The sequence below is a fragment of the Saccostrea cucullata genome, unplaced genomic scaffold, assembly GCF_032062105.1.
Source record: "Saccostrea cucullata isolate Sc308-1 unplaced genomic scaffold, CSIRO_AGI_Scuc_v1 ctg118, whole genome shotgun sequence".
In the NCBI taxonomy this organism is placed as follows: domain Eukaryota; kingdom Metazoa; phylum Mollusca; class Bivalvia; order Ostreida; family Ostreidae; genus Saccostrea; species Saccostrea cuccullata.
In genome coordinates, this window is record NW_026938921.1 from 102,813 (window position 1) to 124,151 (window position 21,339).

At 35.5% G+C, this 21,339-nt stretch overlaps 1 protein-coding gene across 1 annotated transcript in view; it reads left to right on the forward strand.

Moving 5' to 3' along the window:
- LOC134251816 (uncharacterized) overlaps positions 1-14,162 on the forward strand; it is a 30,842-nt gene extending 16,680 nt beyond the window's left edge. Inside the window, exon 3 of the mRNA XM_062734234.1 lies at positions 13,992-14,162. Coding sequence (XP_062590218.1) covers positions 13,992-14,162 — 171 coding nt within the window. The remainder of the gene's footprint in view (positions 1-13,991) is intronic.
- Positions 14,163-21,339: the final 7,177 nt, after the last annotated feature.

Consider the following 21,339-nt stretch of genomic DNA (forward strand, 5'->3'; position numbering starts at 1 on the left):
TTTAGAATTGACATTTTTGTCCTTCTTGACAAATACTAATCTTGAGATTCAAATACACTCAAAAGTCTATGATCGCAGCGGGTGAAGTTGCATATCCTGCATTGTAAAATCAGGAGAAAAATAAGTCCGAATTCGACTGACAGAACTTCATTTTTTTTAAAAAATAACACCACATGTGGTGCGATTTGTCCTTTACGATTAGAACAAACTATAGACAGTATACGGAGATAAGGCTCTGATATGATCCTAGTGTTCTAAAATACATTTGAGTCGACAATCCTAATGTTTGATTTGACCCCAGGTGCCACTGATGCCAGGTGAGCATCCGCTGCTGATAAATACCTGCCAAGACCGGGTAAAACGAAAATATAGATACGAAAGAGCATGCTGTACGTATGAACAATTTCTACAACGAGGTAAATTATTGACAACAAGTTGATGAAACAAGAATTTTATCAGGCTTGTTTAAAGTCAACATTTCGTAAGTTTTATGGTCGATACAATGATCTTGTCAGCAAATACAATTTATCACTGAGTCAAATGCGGACTGATGTTTTTCATACTAATAGTTAATCCATTATGTAAACACTGAATGAATTGATGACGGATCTCTCTATTTTCTATCATGACAAGATGCACGATCGAGGCGGGTGTGATCGGTCAACAGGGGATGCTTACTCCTCCATAGTACCTGATCAGACCTCTGATGATTTGCTGTACTCCTGTTTCGTATTGTTTTATGGATTTTGATCAAGAATACTTTTTGTTATCTCCATTTGTTTCATCCTCAGACAATGCTGAAAAGTCCACTGTCTGTCGGAATCATCTTCAGGTTGGGGAAGGGGAGGCACAACAAAATATTCCAACATTTTTAGTTTGGGGAAGTATAAAAACATCTTAAAAAGAGTAAGTTATCTGTAAGGGGGCACAAGCATTTAAAATATACAAACTATAAGATAAATATCATAGCATTCTTTATATCTGTAAAATCTGTGATGGTGGGGGTATGGCCCCTCGTCCCCGCCCTCTCGATTTTCGTGGGTAGCAATTATGTTCCATTATTAGAAGACCTATTTCTGAATTCATATGAAGCAGATATTGTCTTAAATAGCATACGTGAAAAGAAGAAAACACTTGCTGTAGCATTCAACTTGACATTTAGATATATGGAGGACGTACTGTCAATTGACAATGGTTATTTCCATTCTTATGTCGATACGATATAATATATTTCGGTGAGCCTGACGTAAAAGATACCAAAGAGTCTGACACATCTGTTTCATATTTAGATAATTATATTACTTGAAAAAAAAAACGTGAATGGTAATCTACTTAGTATTAACCAAGTTTTATGATATACGTAATGACTTCCCTTATAATACTTATGCCGCAATACACTTTCATCACCTGGATACGGGGGTTTTATCTCTCAGTCGGTTCGATATGCAAGAGCATGCTCTTTGTGTATGAACGATTTTTAAAACGAGGTACCTTATTTACAAAGAAGTTGTAGAAACAAGAATATCAGCAGTCTTGCTTTAAATCATCACCTGGTAAAATCTATGGTCGATACCATGATCTTGTCAGCAAATACAATTTATCAATAAGACAAATGCTGACCGAGGTTTTGCAAGTTGTTAGGCCATTATATCCACACTGAAGTGTCGTCAGATTTTTCCAAGCAAATGTGTCAAAGAAGATAATAATATTCATGATTCAATCAGGAATGGTTTAAAATCAATATGAAATAATTTGAATATATGGAATGAAAAGCTTTAAAGTTTATAACAGAATTTAAGTCAATATTCAATTGAATATGAGTATGTGGGAGAAAATTCTGATTTAAGCGTAAAAGGGAATAAAGTAAAATATTGAAAATCTTTAACACCGTTAATCTCAGATAGCAACACTATTATATAATTATGGACTCTTTTGGTGTTGAATATGGTTTGTTAGTCACCAGAAAATATTCATATTGACCAAGACGAAGCCGAGGTCAATATGGATATTTTTTCTGGTGAATAACAAACAATATTCAACACCAAAAGTGTCCATAATTGATTTATTATTTAGTCCGAATTTGACAGTTTGTCACCTCTGTGTTTTCCTTTCCGAGTTTCGCTGTGTAAGAAGTCTAACTGTTTAAAAATAACCCTACAAAAGATTTGTATAATATTTTTCCTGCTCACGCGTCAGCGTGACGATTTCGCTAAAAAGGCAATAAAATGCAAAAATAACCTATTTTTTGAATTCCTCGTCATTTTTCATGTTAATAAACTTCGTTTAACTAACGAATTTATTAATTAAAACTAAAAGCACTTTCAAAACAAACCATTCACTTTCATTCTGTCGGCCACATTCCAAAGTCGTGACGTTGTTAAGCACGTGACTTATTTCAGTCCTGTGATTGGTCAGGATAGGTAACGTGAAATAGAAAGTTTGACTTCCACTCTATATGATTGTAAACAGTGATTCAACATGCACCTTATTTACGATTATTTGTATTGTGTTTTCTATGAATGGATATTTTTAATTGACTGACTGCAGCATTCTAGAATTTTTTGAAATTTTAACGATAAATGTGATCCTTAGTTTATATAGTATATATTGAATAAGTGGAGGGGCAAAACTTGTAAACATGCAGTGAGGACGGTCTTGTTTCGAGAAACAGCAATCGGCAGTATAAGAAAAATGAAATGTAAGAGACACATCTTTGATTTCTGGAAACAGAGCTGCAGTTAATCTAACATACTCCTGGATTTACGAACTAAAAAATCTAGAGATTTCAATTTGCATAACACTGGATACTTTACAATCATTGAGACTACATGGAATGCAGTTATATAGGAAATCTCTACTAAAACAAGAATGCACTAGGATAGTAGCTATTTATTTCCTTCATCGCCCATAAAAAACGTATTTACAACTCAGTGCAAAAAAAAAAGACAGTTCTATATGTATGTATAGTGACACGTACGTATGGCTCCGAGTAGCGAAGATTTATCTTACGACTAAGGTAAGTTTGTTTTATTCATTTGTTTTTTTAGATATCGTTTTTCTGGCTTCTCGAGTTTCTTACACAACAAAATGGCGTCGCCCATCATAGTTAATACGTTGCTTAGTTTTTACGCCGCACACTGTCACGCGCGGATCTAGAATCAAAATGGCGGCCGTACCAGTAAAGTGCATTCTATCCGTTTTAATCAAACCTAGGAGCAGAGGAGACTTTCAAAGGAATAATGCACTTTCAAAACATGAACTATATTCTCGTAAATGTTTGTTTAAATGCAGTTGTGACATCACTGTACAACGTATTGAAACTCTCAGAGAAAAGTAGTTAAAACTGTTATGAACAAAAGAGAATATAGTGTACTTTATATTGATTTTAACTTAAAGGATGTTTTCTTAGGTTTCGTAAGTTCTTAAAATTCATTTTAGAGCTGAAACCATTCTTGAAATAAATTATTACAGAAATCTCGCTTTTTCTGAACGTAAACACATTAGTATGAAGAGTTATCATTCTTTGTAACTATATGCATAATTTAATTACCAGATAAATTATATGGCAGCTCTTTTTACTTTTAAGAAATTTTTATTACACATACTGGCCAAAATTAATTTTAAACTAGAAATATCTCCATAGGACATGAATGCCCCGCCGAGGGTATATTAGTAATACAACATAAAAACCAGAAGTCTCTGTCGAGACTGAAGCTCTACTGGTTTGTACTTATAGCAAAGGAAGAGAAAAGTACTTAAGCAGTTGGAAATTGAAACTTTTCAACAGCAATAAATAGAATAATGATCCTTGATTAAGTCTCTTTATGTTCTTAGTGCAGTCTACTTGCATGCCACATTTATATTATAATCAGACTAAACTTGTATTTGGAGTAGCATTTTTAAAGAATTTCACAGAAATTTCTATTTTTAGTAACCACGGGAACACCGTTCATCGAAATCAAAAACCGATATATAGAATTATGTATCTTATTGTAGTCTACTTGTGTGCCAAGTTATATTGAAATCAGACTAAAACTGTAGGAGTAGTAGCATTTTGAAAGAATTTCACAGAAATTTCTATTTTTAGTAACCACGGCAACACCGTTCATCGAAATCAAAAACCGATACACAGAATTATGTATCTTAGTGTAGTCTACTTGTGTGCCAAGTAATATTGAAATCAGACTAAAACTGTAGGAGGAGTAGCATTTTGAAAGAATTTCACAGAAATTTCTATTTTTAGTAACCACGGGAACACCGTTCATCGAAATCAAAAACTGATACACAGAATTGTGTATCTTAGTGAAGTCTACTTGTGTGCCAAGTTATACTGAAATCAGATTAAAACTGTAGGAGGAGTAGCATTTTGAAAGAATTTCACAGAAATTTCTATTTTTAGTAACCACGGCAACACCGTTCATCGAAATCAAAAACCGATAAACAGAATTGTGTATCTTAGTGTAGTCTACTTGTGTGCCAAGTTATATTGAAATCAGACTAAAACTGTAGGAGGAGTAGCATTTTGAAAGAATTTCACAGAAATTTCTATTTTTAGTAACCACGGCAACACCATTCATCGAAATCAAAAACCGATATACAGAATTATGTATCTTAGTGTAGTCTACTTGTGTGCCAAGTTATATTGAAATCAGACCAAAACTGTAGGAGGAGTAGCATTTTGAAAAATTGTTTACAGACAGACAGACGGACAGACAGACAGACAGACAGACAGACGGACGGACGACGGACGCATTACTATCGCATAAGCTTTTCTGGTCTCTGACCAGTAGAGCTAAAAAATCAGAGAAAATTCGAATTAAGTGTAGAAACGACTAGATTTTCTGAGTTTAACTAGTAATGTAAGCATCTTATTATAATTTCTATAGTTTTATTACACTCAGTGAGATATTCACTCATTACTTCTCCATTTTGAACGACATTAAGAAAAAAATTTTAAAATTGGATGTCCGCCATTTTGAATCGCCATTTTGACCTCTTTAATGCCATTTTCACGAAGGCCAGCATATTTTTTCGGATTCAGCATACTCGAAATTGGTTAAAAAAACTATGCTGCACCGAATAAAAATTATTTGCCGTTAGAAGTTATTTCTAGCCTTCTTTTTAACCAGAAGTCTCTGTCGAGACTGAAGCTCTACTGGTTTGAACTTATAGCAAAGGAAGAGAAAAGTACTTAAGCAGCTGGGATTTGAAACTAAATAGAATAATGATCGTTGATAAAGTCTCTTTATGTTCTTAGTGTAGTCTACTTGTGTGCCAAGTTATACTGAAATCAGACCAAAACTGTAGGAGGAGTAGCATTTTGAAACAATTTTACAGACATTTCTATTTTTAGTAACCACGGCAACACCGTTCATCAAAATTAAAATTCGATACACAGAATTATGTATCTTAGTGTATTCTACTTATGTGCCAAGTTATATTGAAATCAGACCAAAACTGTAGGAGGAGTAGCATTTTGAAACAATTTTACAGATATTTCTATTTTTAGTAACCACGGCAACACCATTCATCGAAATCAAAAACCGATAAACAGAATTATGTATCTTAGTGTATTCTACTTGAGTGCCAAGTTATAATGAAATCAAACCAAAACTGTAGGAGGAGTAGCATTTTGAAAGAATTTCACAGAAATTTCTATTTTTAGTAACCACGGCAACACCATTCATCGAAATCAAAAACCGATATACAGAATTATGTATCTTAGTGTAGTCTACTTGTGTGCCAAGTTATATTGAAATCAGACCAAAACTGTAGGAGGAGTAGCATTTTGAAAAATTGTTTACAGACAGACAGACGGACAGACAGACAGACAGACAGACAGACGGACGGACGACGGACGCATTACTATCGCATAAGCTTTTCTGGTCTCTGACCAGTAGAGCTAAAAAATCAGAGAAAATTCGAATTAAGTGTAGAAACGACTAGATTTTCTGAGTTTAACTAGTAATGTAAGCATCTTATTATAATTTCTATAGTTTTATTACACTCAGTGAGATATTCACTCATTACTTCTCCATTTTGAACGACATTAAGAAAAAAAATTTAAAATTGGATGTCCGCCATTTTGAATCGCCATTTTGACCTCTTTAATGCCATTTTCACGAAGGCCAGCATATTTTTTCGGATTCAGCATACTCGAAATTGGTTAAAAAACTATGCTGCACCGAATAAAAATTATTTGCCGTTAGAAGTTATTTCTAGCCTTCTTTTTAACCAGAAGTCTCTGTCGAGACTGAAGCTCTACTGGTTTGAACTTATAGCAAAGGAAGAGAAAAGTACTTAAGCAGCTGGGATTTGAAACTAAATAGAATAATGATCGTTGATAAAGTCTCTTTATGTTCTTAGTGTAGTCTACTTGTGTGCCAAGTTATACTGAAATCAGACCAAAACTGTAGGAGGAGTAGCATTTTGAAACAATTTTACAGACATTTCTATTTTTAGTAACCACGGCAACACCGTTCATCAAAATTAAAATTCGATAAACAGAATTATGTATCTTAGTGTATTCTACTTATGTGCCAAGTTATATTGAAATCAGACCAAAACTGTAGGAGGAGTAGCATTTTGAAACAATTTTACAGATATTTCTATTTTTAGTAACCACGGCAACACCATTCATCGAAATCAAAAACCGATAAACAGAATTATGTATCTTAGTGTATTCTACTTGAGTGCCAAGTTATAATGAAATCAAACCAAAACTGTAGGAGGAGTAGCATTTTGAAAGAATTTCACAGAAATTTCTATTTTTAGTAACCACGGCAACACCGTTCATCAAAATCAAAAACCGATACACAGAATTATGTATCTTAGTGTATTCTACTTGTTTGCCAAGTAATACTGAAATCAGACCAAAACTGTAGGAGGAGTAGCATTTTGAAAGAATTTCACAGAAATTTCTATTTTTAGTAACCACGGCAACACCGTTCATCGAAATCAAAAACCGATACACAGAATTATGTATCTTAGTGTAGTCTACTTGTGTGCCAAGTTATAATGAAATCAAACCAGAACTGTAGGAGGAGTAGCATTTTGAAAGAATTTCACAGAAATTTCTATTTTTAGTAACCACGGCAACACCGTTCATCAAAATCAAAACCCGATACACAGAATTACGTATCTTAGTGTAGTCTACTTGTGTGCCAAGTTATACTGAAATAAGACCAAAACTGTAGGAGGATTAGCGTTTTGAAAGAATTTCACAGAAATTTCTATTTTTAGTAACCACGGCAACACCGTTCATCGAAATCAAAAACCGATACACAGAATTATGTATCTTAGTGTAGTCTACTTGTGTGCCAAGTTATATTGAAATTAGACCAAAACTGTAGGAGGAGTAGCATTTTGAAAAATTGTTTACAGACAGACGGACAGACAGACAGACAGACGGACAGACGGACGGACGCCGGACGCATTACTATCGCATAAGCTCTTCTGGTCTCTGACCAGTAGAGCTAACCAGAAGTCTCTGTCGAGACTGTAGCTCTACTGGTTTGCACTTATAACAAAGGATGAGAAAAGAAGCCATAGCCATCAACTGTAGAAGGAGTAGCGTTTTAAAGGAATTTCACAGACATTTCTATTTTTAATAACAATGGCAACACTGTTCATCAAAATCAAAAACCAATGTACTATTTTACATATCTTAATGTAGTCTACATGTGTGCCAAGTTATATTGAAATTACACCAAAACTGTAGGAGGAGTTGCGTTTTTAAGCAATTTTACAGGAAATTCTTTTTTTTAGTACCCATGGCAACACCGTTCATCTAAATCAAAATCTGATGCTCTATTCTATGTATCTTAATGTAGACTACTTGTGTGCCAAGTTATACTGAAATCAGACAAAAACTGTATGAGGTGTAGCGTTTAAAAGTAATTTCACAAAAAATTCTATTTTTAGTAGCCATGGCAACACTGTTCATCGAAATCAAAAACCGATACACTATTTCATGTACCTTTGTGTAGTCTACTTGTGTGCTAATTTATATTGAAATCAGATCAAAATTGTACAAGGAGTAGCGTTTTAAAGGAATTTCACAGAAAATTCTATTTTTAGTAACCATGGCAACACCGTTCATCGAAATCAAAAACCGATATACTATTTTATGTACCTTTGTGTAGTCTACTTGTGTGGCAAGTTATATTGAAATTAGATCAAAATTGTAGTAGAGGTAGCGTTTTAAAGGAATTTCACAGAATATTCTATTTTTAGTAGCCATGGCAACATCGTTCATAAATCAAAAACCGATGCACTATTTTATGTATCTTAGTGTAGTCTACTTGTGTGCCAAGTTATATTGAAATCAGATCATAACTGTAGGAGGAGTAGCATTTTAAAGGAATTTCACAGAAAATTCTATTTTTAGTAACAATGGCAACATCGTTCATCGAAATCAAAATCCGATGCACTATTTTATGTATCTTTGTGTGGTCTACTTGTGTGCCAAGTTATATTAAAATCCGACCAAAACTGTAGGAGGAGTAGCGTTTTGAAAAATTGTTTACAGACAGACGGACAGACAGACAGACAGACAGACAGAAGGACGGACGACGGACACCTTACTATCGCATAAGCTCTTCTGGTCTCTGACCAGTAGAGCTAATTAGTATTAGTGTATGAAATTTGATCAGAATATCTTGAATAGTGATGCAGTTGAATTGGTTACATCAATAAGTACCAGCATATGAAGTTTGACACTAATTTTATTAAAATGAGGTCAAGGTCAAAGGAATGCCAAAATCAAAAACTGTTGATGCAGTTGAAACGTTCTCATCAGCATATTCAGCATATGAAGTTGAAAAAAATATTATAAATGGTTTCTTTAAAACTGACTTAAAAACAATTTGATAAAAGTGAGGTCAAGGTCAATTAAAGGGTCAAGGTCAAATGTAAATACAGTTGAATTGATTACATCAGTATGCATCAGCATATGAAGTTTGAAACTAATCTAAGAAAAGTAAAGTATAGGTCAAAGGAAAGGTCAAGGTCAAAAATGCTGATGCAGTTGCATACCTCTCATCAATATGTATCAACATATGAAGTTTCATAAAAAAATATCTAGAATGATTTCTTTAATAAAAACTGACTAAAACACAATTTGATAAAAGTGAGGTCAAGGTCAAATAAAAGGTCAGTCAAAAATGTTGATGCAGTTGAATTGCTTACATCAGTATGTATCAGCATATTGAGTTTGACAGTGATTTAGGAAAAGTGAGGTTCAGGTCAAAGGAAAGGTCTAATATATTGATGCAGTTTAATCGCTCTCATCAGTATGTATCAGCATACAGAGTTTGACACTGATTTAGGAAAAGTGAGGTAAAGGTCAAAGGAAAGGTCAAGGTCAAAATGTTAATGTAGTTGAATTTTTCTTAGCAGTATGTAACAAAGTTTGAAGTTTGATAAAAATATCTTGAATGGTATCTTTAAAACTCAACATTAATTTAAGATAAATAAAGTCAAGGTCACAGGAAATGTCAAGGTCAAATAACAGGTCAAGGTCAAAAATGTTGATGTAGTTGAATTGTTTACATCAATATGTATCAGCATATGAAGTTTGACACTGATTTAGGAAAAGTGTTCAAGGTCAAAGGAAAGGTCATGGTCAAAAATGTTGATGCAGTTGAATTGCTCTCATCAGTATGTACATGTAACAACATGAAGTTTGATAAAAAATATCTTGAAGGGTATCTTTATCCTGAGCTTAACACTAATTAAAGATAAGTGAGGTCAAGGTCAAATGAAAGGTCAGGGTCAAAATGGTGATGGCAGTTAAATAGCTCTCATCAGTATGTATCAACATCTGAAGTTTGATAACACCATCTTGAATGATATGTTAAAAAACTGAGCTAAACACTAATTAAAGAAAAGTGTGGTCAAGGTCAAAGGAAAGGTCAAGATCAAAAAATGTTGATGCAGTTGTATAGCTCTTATCAGTATCTATCAGCATATAAAGTTTGATGAAAATATCTTGGATAGTTTCTATGCAACTGAGCTTTGAACAGAGCTTAACACAAAGTTTGACGGAAGGACAGAATGATTGATTGATTGTATGTTGTTTAACGTCCCTTTGAGCAGTGAGGGATCTTTTTCGTGCCAGCACCTACTGCGACACGGGGTCTCATCTGAAGGACTGGTCTCCATGTCCCGCAGTAGGATTCGAACCCGCGACGTAAGAGGCGGGCGACCGGAAGGACAGAAAGACGGAAGATGGACATGACAAACACTATACGCTTCGGCCATATTCATGGCAGGGCATAAATATTGCTACACCTCATTCAGCAAATTTTATTTATTTTGAATTTCTTTTTCCCCCAAATTTTTAATTAAAACTAACATTCCTTTTGCACAACACTTCATATATTATATATTTCTGAATGCATTCTATTAATAAACTTGTTCTGTACGCATGTGAGAAAGGAACTGCAATCCTACCAGCTGATGTTGTGTACATAGTCACTGTGATATATTTGCATTTCCAATAATTTTTACCTATGATTCTTTATGAATTCCAAAACGATTCATTTTCTCATGAACTACCATCAATAAGCTGGTCTCCATTGTTACGTCATAATAACATGCTTCACGTCAAAACTGTAGCGCAAAGGGTTTTGCTTTACAAATGAAAGTTAAATGGCATAATTTGTTGTAACTCATCAGAAAATCAAGTCAATATCAGATACCAATTTAGTTTTTGAAAATTCATGATATACATGAACTACAACGCTTCTCGCCAGCATATTCATCATGAAGCGCAAACGTGTTTAATAAAATATGGCGGCATGAAGCGTCATAATTCATGTCCTAGTGAATTTTCAAAAACTAAATTCATTTCTGTATTATGAATGCAACTTTTCAGTGCATGTTCATAGTTGGAGAAAAACAGAAAGTATGCAACTATACTGTTCTGGTTAAAATTTGGATTTATAAGAGATGACAAATGGTAATTAAAAAATAAAAACACATTTTAATTTTTAGATGTCATGTATTACACCAATTAAACATACATGTATATTACCGTACTTTATTGACTTTGGAAGCTGCCTTGTTATTATTCACATTGTGTTAACAATTGAAATCATTCATGTCATAAACATGTACATAAATTAAAACAAGAGGCCCACGGGCCTTATAGGTCACCTGAGCATCATGCAACAACTTTCAAATGAATGTTTTAAGCTAGATGCTATTGCATTCACGATTTTGAAAGAGGCACCAATGCTAATCATAACTATACACTTAGTAATTGTTTGGTTTGTTTACTTAATACCCATAAGCAGGGTAGGGGAACAAAAATGTATGTCAACTAATCAGTAATATTCAGCTATAATCAGGAGTGCTCCTACCACACATGAACCCCTGACCCTAGGTCTACACATTGCACAATTTTTGAAAAGGCACACTCGATTATAAAAAAATGTTTTATTAATACCAAGGAGCATATTTCAAACAATTCATTTTCAGTATATAAGTAGAGCCCCCCCCCCCTTAAATATTGGTATCCCAGACCCAGGGGCCTTGAAATTCACAATTCTGGAAGAAGAGCCCATCATAAATATGTAAATAGTTCATCTGCTTATTACCCAGAAGCAGAGAAAAAGATTTTCATAGATGTAATGCATTTTCACTATATAATCAATAGAGCCCCGCCCTAACACCATAACCCCTGACCCTGGGGCAATAAAATTCAAAATTTATGTAGAGACACTCTTGCTCATCATAACTATGTCCTTAATTAGTTAATTTAATACTCAGAAGCAGAGAAGAAGATTTTCAAAGATTTCATGCATTTTCACTATATAATCAATAGAGCCCAGCCCTAACACCATAACCCCTGACCCTGGGGCCAAAAAATTCACAATTTTGGTAGAGGCACTCTTGCCCCACATAACTATGTACTTAATTAGTTTATTTAATACCTAGGAGCAGAGAAGAAGATTTTCAAAGATTTAATGCATTTTCACTATATAATCAATAAAGCCCCGCCCTAACACCATAACCCCTGACCCTGTGGCCAAAAAATTCACAATTTATGTAGAGACACTTTTGCTCATCATAATTATGTACTAAATTAGTTTATTTAATACTTAGGAACAGAGAAGAAGATCTTCAAAGAAATAATGCATTTTCACTATATAATCAATGGAGCCCCACCCTAACACCATAACCCCTGACCCTGGGGCCATAAAATTCACAATTTTGGTAGAGGCACTCTTGCTCATCATAACTATGAACTTAATTAGTTTATTTAATACCCAGGAGCAAAGAAGAAGATTTTCAAAGATTTAATGCATTTTCACTATATAATCAATAGAGCCCCACCCCCCTAACACCAGAAACCCTGACCCAGGGGCCATGAATTTCACAATTTTGGTAGAGGACTCAATGCTGATTACAATCATACCAACAGTTTGACTGCTTGATGTCCGGGAGTAAAGAAGAAGATTTTTAAAGATTGCACTAATTTTAGTGGTTTTTGCCCCACCCCCAGGCCCCAGGGGGGCAGGGACCACGAAATTCACAATTTTTGTTCCCCTTCACCCATAGATGCTTTATGCCAAAATTGGTTGAAATTTGTTCAGAGGTTTCAGAGAAGAAGCTGAAAATGTTTAAATGTTAACGCACGACGGACGACGACGGACGAAAACAGATAGCAATAGGTCACCTGAGTTTACTCAAGTGACCTAAAAATGGTGAACACTGAACAATGCAAATATGTGACAAAAATATAAAAGGTAGGCAATTAATTAATAATATTCATGTAATAGTCAAAACATTAAAAAAAAATATTTTCTTAATTCATAATTTCTTAAAGTTTATACAATGTATTTAAAACATGATTGTGACGTAAACCTTTTGTTTGTGTTGTCCATTCTATAGCTTAGTGTTGAGCTAACTTCCCTAACAATCCATTAAGTCACCTGTAAGTGTCCATTCTTTTTGGAAAACTGTCCATTCTTTTTAAGAATGGACAGTTTTTTCAATAAGAATGGACAGTAAAAAACAAACAGAATGGACAGTTAAAACAAATAGAATGGAGAGTAACAGGTAAACCTTGGCATGTGCACAAGAGGGAAATAAAAACAAATTAATATATATAATACGATTTAATGTACATGTGAATAACAAAAAGAACTTTGAGATATGTTAATCCAGAACACAGTGTCTGCATCGGATCAGTGTTCGATTTTACACAATTAAATCCATGAATAACGCACATTACTATAGTATTTCAATTCACAAAACTTGAATTTAAATGAAACAATTTCTTAATTGATTAAGATTTTGGAAGCATCATTCCCTCGAAAAGAATCTATTTTAAACTTGAAGTAGGCTTATATTAAATCCATCACCAGAAAACAGTTTGCACCATGAAAACTACACTGCTGCAGTGAATATTTCGGTAGCAAATAATTAATTTAAAAATTGAAACATTTCCAGATTTGATTTAATATACATTTTCAGGTCGAAGTTTGGAACATGGCTATCCAACACTCAGAACACAATTTGCATTTCACCATTACACTGCTGCAATCAATATATCCTCAAAAACGGAATTCGAATTTTAATGAAACGGAAAGCCGTTTTCTATATTTTCATTATAGCGAAAGTTATCGCCCTTGTCATTTTAATAACTAATTATATATGTGCTTAAATAAATACTTAATTAGTGTTGAATTTGAATTAAAGTTATCAATAATAATCATTGTATGTTACACTAGTTGGATTACTAAAGATTGGTTGATTGGAAGCTTGATTCGTGTTTTAATTACTTTGTAAATAAATAATCACTAAGTATTTTAGATGGTGTTAGGATATATAGGATTTTTACTGGCGAGGATTGCGAGGTCGGTTCTAGAGGTAAAACTTGACAAACCTGTGTGTGTACATATAAGTGTGCGGACTTCCCTGCTTATAATGTACTGTTTTAAGTAGCAAGTGTGTGATCATCCCTGCTTATTACTTGACAGAGTGTGTGGTCATCCCTGCTCTGTGATTGGCATCTCTTAGCAGCAAGTGTGCGGACATCCCTGCTTGTTGCTGCGCAAGATCAGGTGTGCGGACATCCCTGCCTGCATCTTGTGATAGAGCATTGGTGTGCGGACATCCCTGCCAGTGTCTCTAGGCTAGAACCGTATTAGTGTCAAGTGTGTGGCCATCCCTGCTTGTCACTGCCCAAGGGCAAGTGTGCGGTCATCCCTGCTTGTCTCTTGTGGAAGTGCGCTGGTGTGTGGACTTCCCTGCCAGTGTCACTTGTTCGCTACCAGTAAAGACTTTATATAACGCAGTACCAAGTGATTAAGACTGCGCATTGTACATATTTGCAGCATCTCAAGGCTATCCGTTTTTATCACGGGTACGAGCCTGCGGGAGTTCACAGGCAGTGACCTCCCTTGCACGTTACATAAAATTTGGTGGCAACGGTGGGATACCTTGAGATAGCTGAACGATGGAAGACGTGGACAAAGAACCGACTTTGATAGAAGAGAAGCTTGCGGAGCTGAAGGAGGAAAGTATCAGGAATAGAAGTTTCAAGTCGTCGACTCCAGTGACCCCACGTATAAAAGACAAAGTAAGAGACTCGGGTGTTGGTGAATCTCGCATCTCCGGAGAATTGCGGCAGACAGAAGAAAAGTCATTAGCGCTTGAACATGATGGTGCGCTAACCCAGCGCGCACCTATCCTTGAAGAAAAGTCTCTAGGACAATCTCTCAGGGACATGTTTAGAGAAACCGGAGCAAGACCCTGCGATTACATTCATTCAGAGTCTCCTACAAGATTCGATCGAGAAGCGGCGCAAAACGACAAACATTGGCGTAGACTTCGTCCTGAAGAACTTTACAGAGACGATCAAGACGATTCTCTTCTCCCTGGGATAACAAGGAGATCCAGAGTAAGATTTAGAAGTCCTCAAAGGGGAGACGATGCCCTAACAGAATTTCCATCACCAAGACAAATGATAAAGCCAGCATATGATGGCAGTGGACCTTGGTTGGATTATCATGCGCATTTCGAGGCATGTGCGGAAATAAGTGGATGGAAATATCATCAGAAAGGATTGTACTTAGCAGTTTCTCTTCGGGGAAGTGCGCAAGGAGTGTTAGGGAACATGCCAAAGGGTGCAAAGCCCGATTATCAAACACTTGTTAAAGCCCTTGAAGACAGATTTTCACCCCCGAGTCAAACGGAGCTATACAGGGTGCAGATGCGTGAGCGGCGCCAAAGAGCTGGAGAATCTTTTCCGGAGTTAGGGCAGGCTATTCGCAGACTTGCCAACTTAGCCTACCCCACTGCGTCAGCTGAGATTCGGGAAACGCTGTCTAAAGACCAATTTGTGGACGCATTGGTCGACTCGGAAATGCGCATCCGCATAAAGCAGGAGCATCCTAAACATCTTAATGAAGCTATACAATTGGCTGTCGAATTAGAAGCTTACAACAGAGCTGAGAAAAAGAACTATGCGCGCCCAACTACCGTTGAATCCGCGGAAGGAAGAACTGCCTCGATACTTGAGGAATTAAGCGCAAAGTTTGAGACTTTGCAGAGGGAATTCAAAGAAATGAAAGGCACCTGGGCCAGCAAGTGAACCTGATTGGTTCTGTTTACCATTGGGTTAAACAAAATATAACATTTTGTTTTGCGCAATGGTAAATGTGATACTGTAATTACTATTCTGTTGAGTAGAATATTTTTACATATTTTATTTTGCAGAATGGGGAATACAGTGTAGATATTTGTTTTTGTAAATAGCATTTGTTCGATTCTTAAAAATGCAGTTCTGTTTTTTTTTATGCGAGGACGCATAAAGCTGGGGTGGGGGTGATGAAACGGAAAGCCGTTTTCTATATTTTCATTATAGCGAAAGATATCGCCCTTGTCATTTTAATAACTAATTATATATGTGCTTAAATAAATACTTAATTAGTGTTGAATTTGAATTAAAGTTATCAATAATAATCATTGTATGTTACACTAGTTGGATTACTAAAGATTGGTTGATTGGAAGCTTGATTCGTGTTTTAATTACTTTGTAAATAAATAATCACCAAGTATTTTAGATGGTGTTAGGATATATAGGATTTTTACTGGCGAGGATTGCGAGGTCGGTTCTAGAGGTAAAACTTGACAAACCTGTGTGTGTACATATAAGTGTGCGGACTTCCCTGCTTATAATGTACTGTTTTAAGTAGTAAGTGTGTGGTCATCCCTGCTTATTACTTGACAGAGTGTGTGGTCATCCCTGCTCTGTGATTGGCATCTCTTAGCAGCAAGTGTGCGGACATCCCTGCTTGTTGCTGCGCAAGATCAGGTGTGTGGACATCCCTGCCTGCATCTTGTGGTAGAGCATTGGTGTGCGGACATCCCTGCCAGTGTCTCTAGGCTAGAACCGTATTAGTGTCAAGTGTGTGGCCATCCCTGCTTGTCACTGCCCAAGGGCAAGTGTGCGGTCATCCCTGCTTGTCTCTTGTGGAAGTGCGCTGGTGTGTGGACTTCCCAGCCAGTGTCACTTGTTCGCTACCAGTAAAGACTTTATATAACGCAGTACCAAGTGATTAAGACTGCGCATTGTACATATTTGCAGCATCTCAAGGCTATCCGTTTTTATCACGGGTACGAGCCTGCGGGGGTTCACAGGCAGTGACCTCCCTTGCACGTTACATTAAAAAAAAAAATTCAGGTGTGAATTCGAAATACCTGTATTTGTTGTCAAATCTTTGAGGGGATCAAAGTTTGGATAAATAAATGTTTCTTTTACGCTTACTATTCTCTATTTCCAGATCAAAGTATCACTGGTTGTGTGCATCTTTTGGTTTCAATTCGATTTCTAGTCTGTCATATATTCTCTCCATCGGTGGGAAACATGTTTGCCCTAACAACGCAAAATATAAACTGATTTTGAGGAGTTGCATTCTTATAGGTAATTGCAAAAAGGCTAACGGATTGCTTGTCGAGAGGTTTAAATACTACGTCACATTGTCACCACATCAAAGGAAGTAGCCGAGATCGCTTCTCTCCCACGCTAAAGTCGGTCAGCTGCAACATACAGCTTGTTTGTTTGGTAAAAAAAGTGGACTAGACAGTCCAGATGTCGTTTTCTTGAATATTACCAGCATAGTTAAATGTCTTTAAAACTTGAATTAAACAATTAATCAATGAAAACATTTTATGCTGCGAAGCGGTTTATAAAAAAGCGTAAACTGCCCCAAGTTTTGTTATATCGTATAATATAAGTTGAAATAAGCTTCGTTCCTTATAATTTAATTTCAGTGCAAATAATAAGACAATTTTCCCCCTAGAATAAGACTTCACACTGATTAAATTTTAAAAGTAACGTCAAGCGGAGTAATACGTTTTTGACGTAACTCATTGTGACGTAGGCAAGTTATGTTATACAAAATGGATAAAATCTTTCATCCAATCAAATGACGTGTTACAAGTAAAATTAAATTATTCATTTGTTAAATTATTCTCTTTATATTTATTTGTTTTACTCTATGATCTCTCTTCTCCTCTCTCTCTTTCTCTCTCTCTGAATTCATTCTAAATACATGTATGTACCAATTGAAAGTCTACTCCTCATACATTTTTTTCAATGTTCACATCAATTACATGTACTCGTAATTGTACCTTGAGTTATTGAGAGAACAAACATAGGCATCTAAGTCTGCTGTTCAATCCAATTCAATGAATAAAATATATTTTGAACTAACCTTACCCGAATAGAGTTTACCTTTTTTTCCTTGGCTTGTCAAACATTTTTCGGATGAAAAAAAGAAAAGAAGTTATCCGTCCCTGACTTACATGATGATATGAAAGAAATACTCAGTAATCTGAAACGGAAAATTCACCAGACCCTCTCCTGGGGTTCCCTTTACCAATTCAGTGTATGTTCATTCATTTTCCCAAGGCAGCTACAATCGTCTCGTCTCTACAGCTCCATTTTTTCCCTTTCGCTTGCGTTAATACAATATAAATTGTGACATATACATGTACACAAATGGCAAATGCTATAAAATATACAATTATCACCTTCAATTTATCGTGGACTCTAAAAAATGCATAATAATGCTCTTTTTCAACTGTTTAATAAAATTTGTGCTGCCTCTCCCCCTTTTTAAACAGTTTAACGTCGGCGATGTGTATTGCAGCTGACCGACTATAGTGTTGGAGAGAAGCAATCTCAGCTACTTCCTTTGATGTGGCAAGAATGTGACGTAGTATTTAAACCTCTAGACAAGCAAAGCGTTAGCACGTCACAAACAGCGCAATACGTTAGCCTTTTTTGCAATTAGCTCTATATTAAAACTAGCATCCCCTGAAATCCACCTGTAATTGTCCATTCTTTAGACAAAGACCTTTTGTTATTTGCATATGGAAACACAATGGCTATTCAACAAATTGCTGTGCACCCCAAGCTTACCTGTAACTGTAAACAATGAATTTTTAGAATGTGTGCTACCTGTTTTGCACATTTTTGGTTATATTTTCAGAACAAAGAGAATCATGTTTTATGTAGGAGAAAGGCCTCAAACTGTCCATTCTGTGAAAGAAAGAACTAATCTCGGGTCTACGGCCCTCGATTATTTCTTTCTCTCACAGAATGGACAGTTTTCGGCCTATCTCCTTTACATAAATTTTATGCATCACTCAAGTTATCCTGACACACATGTATTTTTTTTAATGCTTTAAAACTTGATTTTTTTTTGTCAAAACAACACATCTTTACTAAATACTTATATTTTTACATTAAAGCAAATAAGAGGCCCATAGGCCACATAGCTCGCCTGAGCACTTTGGCTAGGAAAAAGCAGAAATCAATTCAGTATTGAAAAGTTTAAATTTAACAAGAGGCCCACGGGCCTTATAGGTCACCTGAGTATTGTGCAACAACTTTCAAACAATTAAGTAAAGGAGAAAGGCCGAAAACTGTCCATTCTGTGAGAGAAAGAACTAATCGAGGGCCGTAGGCCCGAGATTAGTTCTTTCTTTCACAGAACGGACAGTTTGAGGCCTTTCTCCTACTTAAAACATGATTCTCTTTGTTCTGAAAATTTAATCAAAAAATGTGCAAAACAGGTAGCACACATTCTAAAAATTCATTGTTTACAGAATGGACAGTTACAGGTAAGCTTGGGGTGCACAGCAATTTGTTGAATAGCCATTGTGTTTCCATATGCAAATAACAAGTCTTTGTCTAAAGAATGGACAATTACAGGTGGATTTCAGGGGATGCTAGTTTTAATATAAGAATGCAACTCCTCAAAATCAGTTTATATTTTGCGTTGTAAGGGCAAACATGTTTCCCACCGATGGAGAGAATATATGACAGACTAGAAATCGAATTAAAACCAAAAGATGCACACAACCAGTGATACTTTGACCTCGAAATAGAGAATAGTAAGCGTGAAAGAAAATATTATCCAAACTTTGATCCCTCAAAAATTTGACGACAAATACAGATATTTCGAATTCACACCTGAATTTTTTTTTTAAATTCGAATTTCGTTTTTGAGGATATATTAATTGCAGCAGTGTAATGGTGAAATGCAAATTGTGTTCTGAGTGTTGGATAGCCATGTTCCGAACTTCGAATTGAAAATGTATATTAAATCAAATCTGGAAATGTTTCAATTTTAATTATTTGCTACCGAAATATTCACTGCAGCAGTGTAGTTTTCATGGTGCAAACTGTTTTCTGGTGATGGATTTAATATAAGCCTACTTCACGTTTAAAATGGATTCTTTTCGAGGGAATGATGCTTCCAAAATCTTAATCAATTAAGAAATTGTTTCATTTAAATTCAAGTTTTGTGAATTGAAATAATGTGCGTTATTCATGGATTTAATTGTGTAAAATCGAACAGATCCGATGCAGACACTGTGTCCTGGATTAACATATCTCAAAGTTCTTTTTGTTATTCACATGTACATTAAATCGTATTTAATATATTAATTTGTTTTTATTTCCCTCTTGTGCACATGCCAAGGTTTACCTGTAACTCTCCATTCTATTTGTTTTAACTGTCCATTCTGTTTGCTTTTTACTGTCCATTCTTATTGAAAAAACTGTCCATTCTTAAAAAGAATGGACAGTTTTCCAAAAAGAATGGACACTTACAGGTGACTTAATGGATTGTTAGGGAAGTTAGCTCAACACTAAGCTATAGAATGGACAACACAAACAAAAGATCATGTTTTAACTTTGGTTCGTGTTTTAAACCAGAGGCCATGAAATTCACAATTTTGAAAGAGGCACCATTGCTTATCATAATTATTAACTTAGCATGCTTACTCTATTTACCTAATACACAGAGGTATATCAGAGTAACAAAGACAAAATGCACTTCCACTTTATACCCAGTTGTGCACCTCACCCCAAAGGAACCACTGACCCAGGGGCCACATATTTCAAAATTTTGCAATTTTAAAACAAAATGATTGATTAATAACAAAGAACAGATTAAAAAACATTGGTTTTTTTTCAGACTATGCAGCCTTCCCCCCCCCCCCCCCCCGGATCCTCTGACCCAGGGGGCAAAAACACCCACTTTGCTAGATGCAACTTTCTTCATCATAAATATATATACTTGAATCATTGACATAAAACCCAGAAGCAAAGGAAAATATTTTCAAAGAATTAATGTATTTTTACTATATAATCAATAGAGCCCAACCCTAACACCAGAACCCCTAACCCTGGGGCCATAAAATTAACAATTTTGGAAAAGGCACTCTTGCTCATTATAACTATGTACTTAGTTAATTTATTTAATACCCAGAAGCAGGGAAGAAGATTTTCAAAGAATAATGCATCTTCACTATATAATTAATAGAGCCCTGCCCCAACACCAGAACCCCTGACCCTGTGACCATAACATTCACAATTTTAGAAGAGGCACTTGTTCATCATAACGATGTGCTTAGTTAGTTTTTTTTAATACCCAGAAGCAGAGAAGAAGATTTTCAAAGAATTCATGCATTTTCACTATATGATCAAAAGAGCCCCACCCTCACACCAGAACACCTGACCCTGGGGCCATGAAATTCACAATTTTAGAAGAGGCACTCTTGTTTATCATAACTGTGTGCTTAGTTAATTTATTTAACATCCAGAAGCAGAGAAGAAGATTTTCAAAGAATAATGCATTTTCACTAGATCTAATCAATAGAGCCCCGCCCTAACACCAGAACCCCTGACCCTGTGACCATAACATTCACAATTTTAGAAGAGGCATTCTTGTTTATCATAACTATGTGCTTAGTTAGTTTATTTAATACCCAGAAGCAGAGAAGATTTTCAAAGAATTAATGCATTTT